This window comes from Podarcis erhardii (genome assembly GCF_964252035.2).
Source record: "Podarcis erhardii genome assembly, chromosome: 12".
Classification (NCBI taxonomy): domain Eukaryota; kingdom Metazoa; phylum Chordata; class Lepidosauria; order Squamata; family Lacertidae; genus Podarcis; species Podarcis erhardii.
This window is the reverse complement of record NC_138513.1, coordinates 40721487-40735173: the sequence shown is the minus strand read 5'-3', so window position 1 is coordinate 40735173 and position 13687 is coordinate 40721487. Positions and strand designations below refer to the sequence as shown.

The following is a 13687-nucleotide window of genomic DNA, read 5'->3' as shown; positions in this document are numbered from 1 at the left end:
CGCCCTCTCTCCCCGCGTCACGTGACGGGGGCCTTCCCTTTTTTTTTTCCCCCGCCTCCCACAATGGCTGCCCCCGCGGCAGCTTCGTTCGCGCCAAATTTAAACAGGGCGCCATTTTCAGGCTTTTAAGCCCTCAGCGGAGTCGACGTTGCTGAGGGGGGTTATCGGGGCGGAGAATGGCCCCCGGGTCGAAAGGTAAGGAAAGGTGGTGGTGAGGGCGAAATGGGCTTCGAGGGAGGGAGGTTGGACGGGAGCTGTGAGGAAAAAGCTCTTTCGCCCTATGCATTTATTCAGCGGCCGCGGGGTTTCCCCCACAGTAGCTGCTGTCGGGGAGTCGGCGCTGAGGAAGGCAGAGCCGGCTGGGGCTCGAGAACTCTGCATGCGAGCAGGAGAACTCTTGGCGGGAGGCGGGCGGGGACCGCGGAACTCCCTGCGACGGGATGGGGTCGGACCCGCACACGCAGCTCAAGCCCTGAAGCCGCGGGGAGGTTCCGAGGCTCACACACACACACGGTTATGTGGGGCGCCTTGTAACTGAAGGAGGCTATTCGCCCCCTTTTGAGAAATAGTTAAAAAAAAGGAATACTGTATACAGAATTCATCATGCGAAAGGCTGGGCTGGGTGAATAAGATTGCCGGAAGAAATATCAACAGCCTCAGATATGCAGATGACACAACTTTGATGGCAGAAAGTGAGGAGGAATTAACCTCTTAATGAGGGTGAAAGAGGAGAGTGCAAAATATGGTCTGAAGCTCAGCATCAAAATAACTAAGATCATGGCCACTGGTCCCATCCCCTCCTGGCAAATAGAAGGGGAAGAAATGGAGGCAGTGAGAGATTTTACTTTCTTGGGCTCCATGATCACTGCAGATGGTGACAGCAGCCACGAAATTAAAAGACGCCTGCTTCTTGGGAGAAGGGCAATGACAGGCCTAGACAGCATCTTGAGAAGTAGAGACATCACTTTGCCAACAAAGGTCCGTATAGTTAAAGCCATGGTTTTCCCAGTAGTGATGTATGGAAGTGAGAGCTGGACCATAAAGAAGGCTGATCACCGAAGAATTGATGCTTTTGAATTCTGGTGCTGGAGGAGACTCTTGAGAATCCCATGGACTGACTGCAAGAAGATCAAACCTAGCCATTCTGAAGGAAATCAGCCCCGAGTGCTCACTGGAAGGACAGATCCTGAAGCTGAGGCTCCAAGACTTTGGCCACCTCATGAGAAGAGAAGACTCCCTGGAAAAGACCCTGGTGTTGGGAAAGATGGAGGGCACAAGGAGAAGGGGACAACAGAGGACGCGATGGTTGGACAGTGTTCTCAAAGCTACCAGCATGAGTTTGACCAAACTGCGGGAAGCAGTGGAAGACAGGAGTGCCTGGCGTACTCTGGTCCATGGGGTCACGAAGAGACGGACACGACTAAACAACAACAACAATGCCCTTTCCTAAGTTGTATATTGGGATCTTCACTTTGGCAAGGTAGTGCTGAAGGGATGGCTCAGTTGGTAGAGCGTGAGGCTTTTCATTTCGGGGTTGTGGGGTTTGAGCCCCATTTTGCGGGGGAAGGATCCTGCATGACGGGGGGGTTGGACTAGATGACCCTCATGGTCCCTTTCCAGCTCTTAAGTTATCTAAAGATAAGCCCCACTGAACTCGGCAGGATCTGTTTCTGCTTAAGACGGAGGCGGGGGGGGTCAGCAAACTATATATATATATGCTTTCGTAGATTTTCACGGGTACAGGAATGCAGGTTTTGGTGTCCTCGGGTGTCTTCCCGTGTAAAAGTTGGGGTGTCTAGGCGACGTTTCGACGAGGTCTCACTCGTCATCTTCAGGCTGGTGCTTTCGGCTTCTTGTTACTGGAACTAACCTGGGAACTTCCTCTCTGCCCAGAACATTGGAGGCTATACACCACACCCCCTCTACAGTATTTATAGGAACTCAAACACTGAGATCCTGCTCTGTTCCAGTAACAAGAAGCCGAAAGCACCAGCCTGAAGATGACGAGTGAGACCTCGTCGAAACGTCGCCTAGACACCCCAACTTTTACACGGGAAGACACCCGAGGACACCAAAACCTGCATATATATATATATATATATATATATATATATATATATATATTTTCATTCATTCATTTTTAAACATATCATTTTCAACAATAATTAAACATACTTTTACATCTTATACAGTTTTTTTGACTTGCATCAATCACATCTGAAAATTTTCCAATCTATTCACTGAATATACATTTCTTACTTTCACTTTACATTTAGATCTCATAACTAATATCTCTATTGTTTCTCTACTTCACAATGTTTCATATATTTCTCCTTACAAAACTTATTGTAGTCCTACTAGCGTAATTTTTGATTACAGTTGCCCTTCAAATAATTCGTATATTTCTTCCAATCTTCTGTGAATCTCTGGTCCCACAGGTTTCAAATCCTTCCTGTCATTTTATCTAATTCTGCGTAGTCCATTAATTTTGTCTGCCATTCTTCTTTCGTCGGAATTTCTTCTTGCTTCCATTTCTGGGCTAACAATACTCTGGCCGCTTTTGTTGCATATAAAAACAATTTAACATCTTGTCTATTAATATCCTCACTTATAATACCAAGTAAAAATGCTTCTGGCTTTTCTAAAAAAATGTATATTTCAACATCTTTTTCATCTCATTATATATCATTTCCTAGAAGTTTTTTACTTTCTTACATTCCCACCACATATGAAAAAATGTTCCTTCTTTTTCTTTGGGTCAGCAAACTTTTTCAGCAGGGGGCCGGTCCACTGTCCCTCAGACCTTGTGGGGGGCTGGACTATATTTTGGGAAAAAATAATGAACGAATTCCTATGCCCCACAAATAACGCAGAGATGCATTTTAAATAAAAGCACACATTCCCGGACTGTCCGCAGGCAGGATTTAGATGGCAGTTGGGCCCCAGTTGGGCCGGATCTGGGCCCCAGGCCTTAGTTTGCCTAACCAAGGCTTGAGACATGAATCGGATGGTGCAGTTGGCAAAGAGAATTTTCATGAAAAAGCGATAAGTTAAAAAAATAAATAAATTGTGGTTTCAGAAATTGGATGGACACCTGGCTGCGATTCCCACATCCTCTTTGCAGTTCTATGGTTAGGGAACGGATACAGGGGTTCACATGCAAACACCTCAAGTAATTTGATCAATATGAATGTGCATGCAATAAGTAATGCGTGTCCACTTCGGACAAAACACTTTCTGGGGAGTTTACACCCCTGGGGTGTTCACACTACACACCTTCCAGGTGTACCAGAGTATGGGTACCAGACCTTTGGCAATACAAGGTGTTTGCATTATGTGTGGTGACATAGCTAGCAGCTGTCTATCATTGCTTCAGTTTTTTTGTTTTGTCGACCCATTTTCTGTAGCTTGTTTTTATAGACACTCCGTTGAAATGTGAATAATTAGCAGTAGATAGATTTCTTACATACAGTTTTTAAATTATCACAATGTTCTCACTTTCGTTTTTTAGGTGACACAGCGTTAGCAGCCTCCAGGTAAGAATTCATTAATTATTGTGTGCAAGAATTAAACATCAGATTGGGCAACTTCGTTGTGTGATCAAGAGATTTACAATTTGATCCTAATTTACAATCCTGGCTGTTCCAAAATAAATATGTATTTTTAAAAGGCATGGACAACTGTCAACCTGCAACAAAATCAGATTAATTGATGGTGCAGGTTAAAACAATAACATTTCCACAGCAGTTGCATGCATGCCGTAACGTAAGATAAATATGTTTATCTAGTTGGGTCTGCATATTGTGTCATAAGAACAAGACAAAAATAAAATGACTTTAGAAACATGTTACAGCTGGTTACTAGTATACTAATGTAGCTGTTGCTTTGTTTTAGTGCTGAAGGTGATGCTATCAAGGTTTTCGTGAGGGTGCGCCCTCTAGAAGAAGGAACTGTTCTTGCTGACAATGGCTTGTGCTTATCTGTTCTTTCATCAAACACTATTCGCCTGAATTCAAAGCCTGAACCTAAGATTTTTACCTTTGATCATGTGGCAGATGTGGACACAACCCAGGTAATTCAACAGATAAGTTAGTTCCTAAAAGGTTAACTAATTTTTTAAAAAAGAAAGAAAAGAGACTTCTTTGGCCATGTTCTCATTTGTAATAGAAAGTAGTTTGCACTGACATGACATTACATTACATTAACATTAAATTTTGCATTGACATTACATTAACATTAAATTTTTCAACTGAAATTGCAGCTAGGTGCTTTTATTTAAGGGGCTGGTATAACACAGATTGGACGCGGGTGGCGCTGTGGGTAAAACCTCAGCGCCTAGGACTTGCCGATCGCATGACCGGCGGTTCGAATCCCCGCGGCGGGTTGCACTCCCGTCGTTCGGTCCCAGCGCCTGCCAACCTAGCAGTTCGAAAGCACCCCCGGGTGCAAGTAGATAAATAGGGACCGCTTACCAGCGGGAAGGTAAACGGCTTTTCCGTGTGCTGCGCTGGCTCACTAGATGCAGCTTGTCACACTGGCCACGTGACCCGGAAGTGTCTGTGGACAGCGCTGGCTCCCGGCCTATAGAGTGAGATGAGCGCACAACCCTAGAGTCTGGCAAGACTGGTACCTTTACTATAACACAGGTTATTAAAATTGTTACCCACCTACCTTAGGCTGCAATCCTATACACACTTATTGAGGGGTAAGTTCTGCCTCCCCACTTCTAGCTACTCTCTGGAGAAGAGACCCTTTTAAGAATATTAGGGGGTGGGCTGGGGAAGGGCTAGACCAGGGGTCAGCAAACCTTTTCATCAGGGAGCCAGTCCACTGTCCCTCAGACCTTGCGGGAGGCCGGACTATATTTTGAAAAATATAAATAACCTTCAAGCTGGTCCCGCAGCTGCCTCCGGACCTGGAGTAGGAATGCACTCTGCACACGCTCAGGAGCACGTCTCGGCACAGCCCGCTCACCGGCGTTGTTGATGAGCAGCAGCCGCTACACTGGCTCATCCCCACGGAGCTCCCAGGCAGCGTGCACCATGCCCTGCGGCCCATCGTGCAAGGCCATGTTTGCCGACCCCTGAACTAGACCATGAGAAAAATGAACATAATATTTTGGCTGCCGTTCATTCATTTTCAGCTTTCTATTCTTGTTATAAAAAAGCGTGCCTAGACATTCTGTTGTTGCACCCATAACCTATGGTTTAAGGTGCCATTTAGCTCCTAGCTTTCATTTTCTAACACTGCTTTAAAGTGCGTAAAATAGCTAAGAATTATACATAGATAATATATAGCCCCTTTATGTGAGCTTGCAATCTAAGAATGTTGAGAAGAAAAGGGGAAAGGGAAGAAGATGAAAGTAAGGAAACAATTGCTAGCTGACTACTATGTGCTAAGATTTATGATACATTAACAATTTCTCTTTTAGTAATAGCCATATTCATTAGATATATTCTCATAATGGCTCCAACCTATTACTTGGAAGCGAGTCTCATTGATTTCATTATTTCGTGCATCATAATGGTTCTTTAGTATCAGTGGAATTGCTTGTGTTTAATGAAAAGTATTCCTTAATATCAGGGTATGTATATTGTTTAATGAATAGTGCACAGTGTGTGGTTATATGTTTGTGAATACTATGAAGTCAAGCTGTTTTTATCATTATAACATATTAAAACTACTTTTTTTAATCTTTTCTGCCTAGGAATCAGTGTTCTCAAGTGTGGCCAAAAAGATAGTAGAATCATGCATGAATGGCTACAATGGAACCATTTTTGCATAGTAAGCTTTTAACCTTTTTATTTCATGCAAATAGTAAAATATCTGATTTGAATTATATGAACTGCTCTGTTTGAGAAATACATTACCGGGTCAGACCATTCTAAGGACTGTAAAATTTAAAGCATAAATTCATCTAGTCCATTCATCCATGTGCGGCATTAGCCTTCCAGTGTCTGGGGCCCAGCATCTTCCACATCGCCTGCTACTCCATCCTGTTTAACTTGAGATGCCAGGAGTTGAACCTGGAAATCTCTGCATGCAACACATGTACCCTCTTAATGATACAGAATTAACCCTAGCAAATATATGAATAAATGAGTACGTTCTTGTCAGGGGTTCAGGAGCAGAGACACAGGAGAAGGAGCAAATGGAGAGTGAGGAGGAGGAATCCGAGGGGGGTGTAGGCAGTGACAGTGGTCAGAGAGATTCCACGAGTCTCTCCAGCGAATCGGAGGATTCACAGAGAGGAGCGCCGATGGCCAGGGCAAGGGGGGTGCCAAGGGGGAAACCCCAGAAGGAAGGGGCCAGCGGGGACTCCCTGAGCAGCAGTTGGAAATCAGGACCAGCGTCCCCACCAGAGCGTAGTGGGGGGGAGGAGTCCCAGGCATCGGGACCAGTCTTCTCACCACCAGAGGGAGGAGATGAGTCAGGATTGGCCACGCCTCCATCGGAGAGCGGGGAAACGGTCAAGAGGAAAGTCACCGGCTGGGCGCGCGCGCCAAGTTCAAATGTACAGGCGAGCGGCACAGCAGGTAGCCCGGATAGGGAGCCAGGTCCTAAAGCCCGCCGGAAGGAAGGGCAAGACTCAAGGGGGTCAGCGTCAGAAGAGTCCAGGAGGGAGGAAACCCCAGGGGGCAGAAGGACCCAGAGGAGGAAGGAACAGCGCAGGAGGTGGAGCCGGGCTAGGATCTTAAACTGGTGCGGAAGGGGTAGTGACTCAGAGGGGACTTCGCCGGTCTAGGGCCAAGACGTAGGGCTGCACGCTCTGGGGTTTGAAATGGAAACTAAACTTCAATAAAGACTTTTGTACATTACATCAACCGGGCGTTGGTCCTCTGTGAGCTGGGACCTAGAGGCAGCTCTGACAGTTCTGATTACTGAGATATAATTATATGTGTGTGCTGCTTCTTTTTCTCTTTAGTGGCCAAACTGGTTCAGGGAAAACCTTTACGATGATGGGTAAGTACAACACATACTGATTTGTGCTTACAGTTGTTTATCTCATTTTCGATCGCAGTGTGGGATCCTCTTTCCCCCACCCCTTTGCATTGTGTAATATTAACTTCTAACGCAGTATTTCCCAGATCTAGGGCTAGTTTCGTATTAGGATATCATTAATTTTGCCATAGTCTATGATCTAACAACATAGACCAAGGAACTGCAGTGTTCCTGACTCTAAGAGACAGCCAAAGCCTTCATCAAAGGGGACAGGTGAAAAAGATACTTGGAATAATCTTGGAAGGGATTAGAGTTAGACTCAGCATCAGCATCTTGAGGGGGGGAATATTGAACAGTGGTACCTTGGTTCTCAGACACCTTGGAACCCAAACATTGCAAACCTGGAAGTACCGGTAAGTGTTGCAGCTTGTGAACTTTTTTCAGAAGCCAAACATGCTCCGTTTTGAGTGTTACGCTTCCGATTTGAGTTTTACGCTGAGGTCTGTCTGTTTTCGCTATTTTTGCGGCTCTTTTTTTGTTACTGTGGAACCCAGTTCAGCTACTGATTGATTGATTGTGTGACTGCAGAACATTGCTTCTTGCTTTCATTTTATGGATCAATGGTCTCATTAGATAATAAAATTCATGTTAAATTGCTGTTTTAATGGTTGTTTTTTAAAAGTCTGGAACAGATTAATCCATTTTGCATTACTTTCTATGGGAAAGAGCGCCTTGGTTTTGGAACAGAGTTCTGGAACTGATTAAGTTTGAGAACCAAGGTACCACTATATCTCTTAACCAGGCTTCCTCATACTTAGGCCTCCGGCTGTTTTGAGACTACAGTTCCCATCATCCCTGACCACTGGTCTTGCTAGCTAGGGATCATGGGAGTTGTAGGCCAAAAACATCTGGAGGGCCAAGTTTGACGAAGCCTGCTCTTAACCATGGCCTTTATCTATTCAATAAGGCTTCCTTCCTATTTCAGAAACATTGTATGCTACTAATACTAATAATGTAAACCACCTTATTTCTGCTAGATATTTTTAGATTTCTATCCAAGCAATTCTTTCTTTCTTTCTTTCTTTTTTCAAGGTCCTCCCGACTCTGATAACTTTACTCATAACCTGAGAGGAGTAATACCACGGAGTTTTGAATATCTGTTTTTTCTAATTGAACGTGAAAAAGAAAAGGTAAATCCTTTTCTTAATGAAGATTGTGGTAAAAGTCCTTGAGGGTTCGTTTTAATTAGTACCAATGGCATCCAGCTCTTGGGTGCCCTTCATTCATTTGGAAGAAATAACCTGCATGGTTGGAATGATTGTATAGCTTGGGATCACACTATTTCATACAGGCAAGCAGCTATGCTAGCTTGCTACTTACGCATGGTGAGTAGCAATTGGCTTCCGATGTGCAAGTGAAATGGTAAACTTCATTTCTATCCTAGTTCACCCTCCCAGCCATCTGTCCAATTTCAAGCCTAAATTTATCTGTTTCAGAATACTGTGTTGTGCCTTATTGCCTGTGCTCACTGTTCTCTTCCAACCAGAGTTAATTTCTAGGGCTGAGCTGCTACAATATTGCACTGATTAAGCTCTGTTGGCCCTTAAAGGCAAAAAGGATACAGAGCTGCGTCAGTAGTAAATGTAGTACAGTGCTACTCTTTCCAGACTGCAAATAGAAGAGCTGGACAATCCAGTCAGTTTGCCCCAGCTTTTAATAGCTGAAATGGGCTCAGTGGGTAACAGCAGAAAGACAGCTGGTTATGAACAGGACCAAAGGTGGTGTGATGGGGCAGGGAAGTAGGTGGGTAAACTGTTTCTTGAAGGACTTGGAAGTTCGTACAATAAAGGCTCCAAATATGTAAAGTGAAAGTAGGAGTTGGGTGGTAAAATATGTCTTTTTGTAAACTGTAAGAGATCAATAAAGGCACGCCTTCATATTTGCTGTGAAAACCTTGTAATGACGTTAGAGGCCAGATAAAATTAAAACAGCATTTTCTGTAACACAAATGTTAATGTTTCTTATAGGCTGGTACAGAAAAGAGTTTTCTCTGCAAGTGTTCGTTTATTGAAATCTACAATGAGCAGCTATTTGACTTGCTGGATTCTGCCTCAGCTGGACTCTTCCTCAGAGAGCACATCACAAAAGGAGTATTTGTTGTTGGTGCAGTGGAGCAAGTGTTGACTTCAGCTGCTGAAGCATATAAAGTATGCTGTTTTGATAAGTAGAGGTAGACATCCTTGCATGTTGTAATAGAGGCAGCACTCACTGAAGTAGCAGTATTATGATTTGAAGAGCTTAACTAAAAGAAATAACTTGGGCTTCTTATGCTTGTTTTGTACCTTTTGCCCTTCAGCTCCCTTATGTTGGGCTATTTATGTTCTGCAATAAACACTCATTCCTGCAGCTCAGCTTCCAGTGCCCGGGATGCAGAAGGCATGTGCAATGCATTAAGTGTGCATGAGAACTTTTCACACTCACCTTTCCAGCAGCAGAAACACTCTTGCACCAAAATCCACTGCACAAATTGGGACTATCTGGAACAGTATTTCACAAGGTGTGAAAGACTGTCTCTGGAAGGGGAAATCATCAACCTGGCTCATGTGTACATCGATATACACATAGGAACATCATCAAATAACATCTTTTCATTGTAATTTACATTCAAAAGGACAAGAATAAGAATTTTTAAAAATAGGATGGGAGACTTGGGAAGCCATGTTATAAGTTCCTTTTGAACAGGGATGTGTAAAACATGCATCATTGCCTACAAGTAAAATGTTAATTTAACACTTCTTGCAGATTAGGATTAGAAATAGAGGGGATCTTTTGTTAACACATTTAAGATTAGCACTATAATTCCAGTTGTGACTTCAAAATAGCTTAAGATAAAGTTGTTGAGCCTGTTCCATAATATATTGCAAATGCTACTCGTATCTTATTCTGACTAGGTGTTAACAACGGGCTGGAGAAATCGCCGCGTGGCGTCTACCTCAATGAACAGAGAGTCCTCAAGGTCTCATGCTGTTTTTACTATCACGGTCGAATCAATGGAGAAAACCAATGACGTTATGAATATTCGATCATCTCTGCTGAATTTGGTAGATTTGGCTGGATCAGAGAGACAAAAAGATACTCACACAGAGGGAGTTAGGTTAAAGGTTAGTGACTCCTCCTGGAGGCAGAGTCCATGCGCTTGTATAATGCATGCTCAAGCACACTTCACAGTAACACCAACTTGGCATTCACTTTTATTTTATTTTTTGTTCTAGGAAGCAGGGAACATAAACCGTTCATTAAGTTGTCTGGGCCAAGTGATTACTGCACTTGTTGATGTGGGCAATGGAAAACAGAGGCACATCTGTTACAGGGACTCCAGGCTCACTTTTCTGCTACGGGTAATGTGTACCATTAATTTTTAGGACATTGGTTTTCAAAAGACAAAATGCTTTTGACTTTTATATTATTCAGATGTCTTACTTGCGGTATGTTGTCCTGGAAAATCAATGATTACTACAATATGTTGCCGTTGGCCACATAATGCTAAGCCACAAAGTTTTGCTTATTAAGCTATTCTGTACACAAGCTGCATGTAGATTTACACAGCCGAAGAGTGTTTCCCTCGCTCCTCCTTCATACAAGTTAGTAAACAAATTGCAAACAGGCTACTTTAGTGTTATGTCTGAATCTGGGGTCATGGATTGTTTGATCATAATAAATCACGTGATAATCCAACAACAAGCTTTTGTCTAAAGCGGGCTAGCAATTGTGGTTTGTTATGGCGAAACAAGCCATGATTCCAGGTTTGGATATACTGCTAAACTAGCCCCTTTGTGGTTTCTTTACCTGGTTACATAAGTATTCAGGCTGCTTGCACTAACATACAGTATCATCATAAACCAAACATAGTGGCAATACATACGTATGTGGTGATATTAATCTTGCTTTAGAGCATCCTGTCACACTGTTCTATTGAAAGTGCCCCATCAGAATGTTAAGTCTTGAAGCAACACAGTAGCCTAAAACAGTGGTCTTGCGAGGAGGGCGTTATCCCACCCAAAACAAGGGTTAGTAGAAGAGGAAATAGTTTGTGTTTCTATAAACACTAGAATTAGTTAAACCATGTGCTTTTAAAAGTGCTGTATCTCAAAGTAATTGTTATGTCTTCAAACAGGATTCACTTGGAGGTAATGCCAAAACTTGCATCATAGCAAACATTAATCCAGGTTCCAGATGTTTTGGTGAAACCTTGTCCACCCTTAATTTTGCTCAGAGAGCCAAACTGATAAAAAACAAGGTATTTAATTGGGACAGAATATTACATTGGCTATTCAGTCACCTTATTTTTCTTCACGAATGTACATAGTTGTAAGCAATTTCTTTGTCTGAAAGGGTTCTTTGGCAGAAAAAAAAGTTTGCTAAATCAAAATAAATATTGTGAGTATTTCTCATCTATTTCAACTCTTATAATACTATGTTCTTGCTAAGTCTTAATATTCTAATCGTGAAACTGAATAAACCAAGAGGGAGAGGGAGAGACTGCAGTTGCAGACATTTAACAAATACCTTGTCTCCTTCAAGTTACTGAAAATTCTATCATTTGCTGTATAGTGCTACCTCGGGTTAAGTACTTAATTCGTTCCGGAGGTCCGTTCTTAACCTGAAACTGTTCTTAACCTGAAGCACCACTTTAGATAATGGGGCCTCCTGCTGCCGCCGCGCCGGCAGAGCCCAAATTCTGTTCTCATCCTGAAGCAAAGTTCATAACCCAAGGTACTATTTCTGGGTTAACGGAGTGTGTAACCTGAAGTGTATGTAACCTGAAACGTATGCAACCTGAGATAGAAGTTTTCTATTCACTTTGCACTTTTAAAACAGTATCAGACATTGTGGAACTTGCGTTAAAACGAAGAAACAGTCTGAAGTTCCCTTCTTGCAGTTCTCACAACCAAGACACTCAAGCTTCCTGGCCTATAACAACTCTCTGTGCTAAACCTTTACAGTGTGCATCTATTAAGAACTCCCAATCAAAACTGATAGACAGAGTTATGTGCATCTTATGCAAACACATGATTCACAAATTTATAAATGTGCATATGTGTACTATTGCTGCTGCCAACATCAACTTTCAAAACCTTCCTAGGCTGCAGAGGGAAATAGGGCCACAAGTTAAGGGGGTGAAGGTAGCGAGAAATGCGGGCCTTGGGGTCAGTAGTATTAGTCATGAGTAGGGGCAGCATGTAGGAAAACAGAAAAAGACTCCCTAAACTTGTTTCTGCACCTTCACAAAGCAAACGTATACATTTTTCATTCCTCACGTGAAGCCTTGCATTAAGAACATGTTTTTCTAAAAGAAAAGAACAGAGATCAGGGGAAGGCTAAATTCTATAACTGATTTTGTAAATGCATAGAATATATGCTGCCATGCTAGTATCATATAGTCTTCATTTTCAATATTATTTTCTTTTTAACCTATTATGTTTGAAAGTGAGAACAACACATTCCAGTTGGCTTTGTCAGTAGGATTTGAATTATCCGATCATCAGGGGCGTGCGTTTCAGTATTTTAAATTTTCTATTTAAGGCTGTGATAAATGAAGACACCCAAGGAAATGTGAAGCAGTTGCAGTCTGAAGTGAAGAAACTGAAAGAGCAGCTTGCTCTGCTTAATTCAGGGCAGTCTCTGCAAGATGCTTCTCTACCTACAGGTAAAGCCTATCCCCTTTCCCCCCTTAAAACTGGTGTTTCAGGATGTTTTGTTTAAGCACTCCATTTGTTTTCCATTTAAAAAAAAACCCTCAAAGTTTTAAAAAATAAAACATGACTTTTGTGCAGGATCAAACTTAATTCATGCTCCCAATATATCGCAGAAACAGACTGTCGTAATAGAAAACTGGTTCTCTGTATTCCAAAATGGCACCTTCCACAAACGCAAGAGCGGAGGTATCAGCAAGAGCGGAGGTATTCAGAGAACCAAAGTTTGCAGAACTACAAATAAATCTTTAGTGGGGGAAACCAAAACAGTCCGTTGAGGACTGAGTGTATTTATATTCTTACCAAACCTTTCTTCCAAATTGCTGAGGGTGGTTTTCAAAGTCTCTCTCTTCCTGAGCTCCCATATTATCCTCATAATAACCCCATGAGGCAAGCAACCCAGTCACCCAGTGAGCATCATGAATAAGTGAACCTGGATCTGTGCTCAGTAGACACAGAATTCTGGCTGGTGTTGGAGGAAGAGGGGGAAATGAGGTGGATAGAATGGCGTGATAGAAGAGAATATGACTAGTTGACTAGAATTCTGAACAGAAACATTCAATACCACAACATGTTATTGCAAGTCCCATTTTCAGATCACGATTTGGTAGAATCCTTTATTAGCTAACATTTTGTTTTCACTATGGTTATTAACACAGCATTAATGTGTGTAAGGGACGCGGGTGGCGCTGTGGGTTAAACCGCAGAGCCTAGGACTTGCCTAGGTGGTTCGAATCCCCACGACAGGGTGAGCTCCTGTCGCTCAGTCCCTGCTCCTGCCAACCTAGCAGTTTGAAAGCACGTCAAAAGTGCAAGTATATAAATAGGGACTGCTCCTGTGGGAAGGTAAACGGCGTTTCCGTGTCCTGCTCTGGTTCGCCAGAAGCGGCTTAGTCATGCTGGCCACATGACCCGGAAGCTGTACGTTGGCTCACTCGGCCAGTAAAGCGAGATGAGCACCGCGACCCCAGAGTTGGCCATGACTGGACCTA

At 43.0% G+C, this 13687-nt stretch overlaps 1 protein-coding gene across 1 annotated transcript in view; it reads left to right on the top strand.

Annotated features, from left to right (window-relative positions):
- Positions 1–45: 45 nt before the first annotated feature.
- KIF15 (kinesin family member 15) overlaps positions 46–13687 on the top strand; it is a 48650-nt gene continuing 35008 nt past the window's right edge. The window contains exons 1-11 of the mRNA XM_081881862.1: positions 46–195; positions 3512–3536; positions 3895–4072; positions 5708–5784; positions 6926–6963; positions 8035–8132; positions 8970–9149; positions 9894–10103; positions 10215–10340; positions 11117–11239; positions 12526–12649. Coding sequence (XP_081737988.1) covers positions 177–195; positions 3512–3536; positions 3895–4072; positions 5708–5784; positions 6926–6963; positions 8035–8132; positions 8970–9149; positions 9894–10103; positions 10215–10340; positions 11117–11239; positions 12526–12649 — 1198 coding nt within the window. The 5' untranslated portion in view covers positions 46–176. The remainder of the gene's footprint in view (positions 196–3511; positions 3537–3894; positions 4073–5707; positions 5785–6925; positions 6964–8034; positions 8133–8969; positions 9150–9893; positions 10104–10214; positions 10341–11116; positions 11240–12525; positions 12650–13687) is intronic.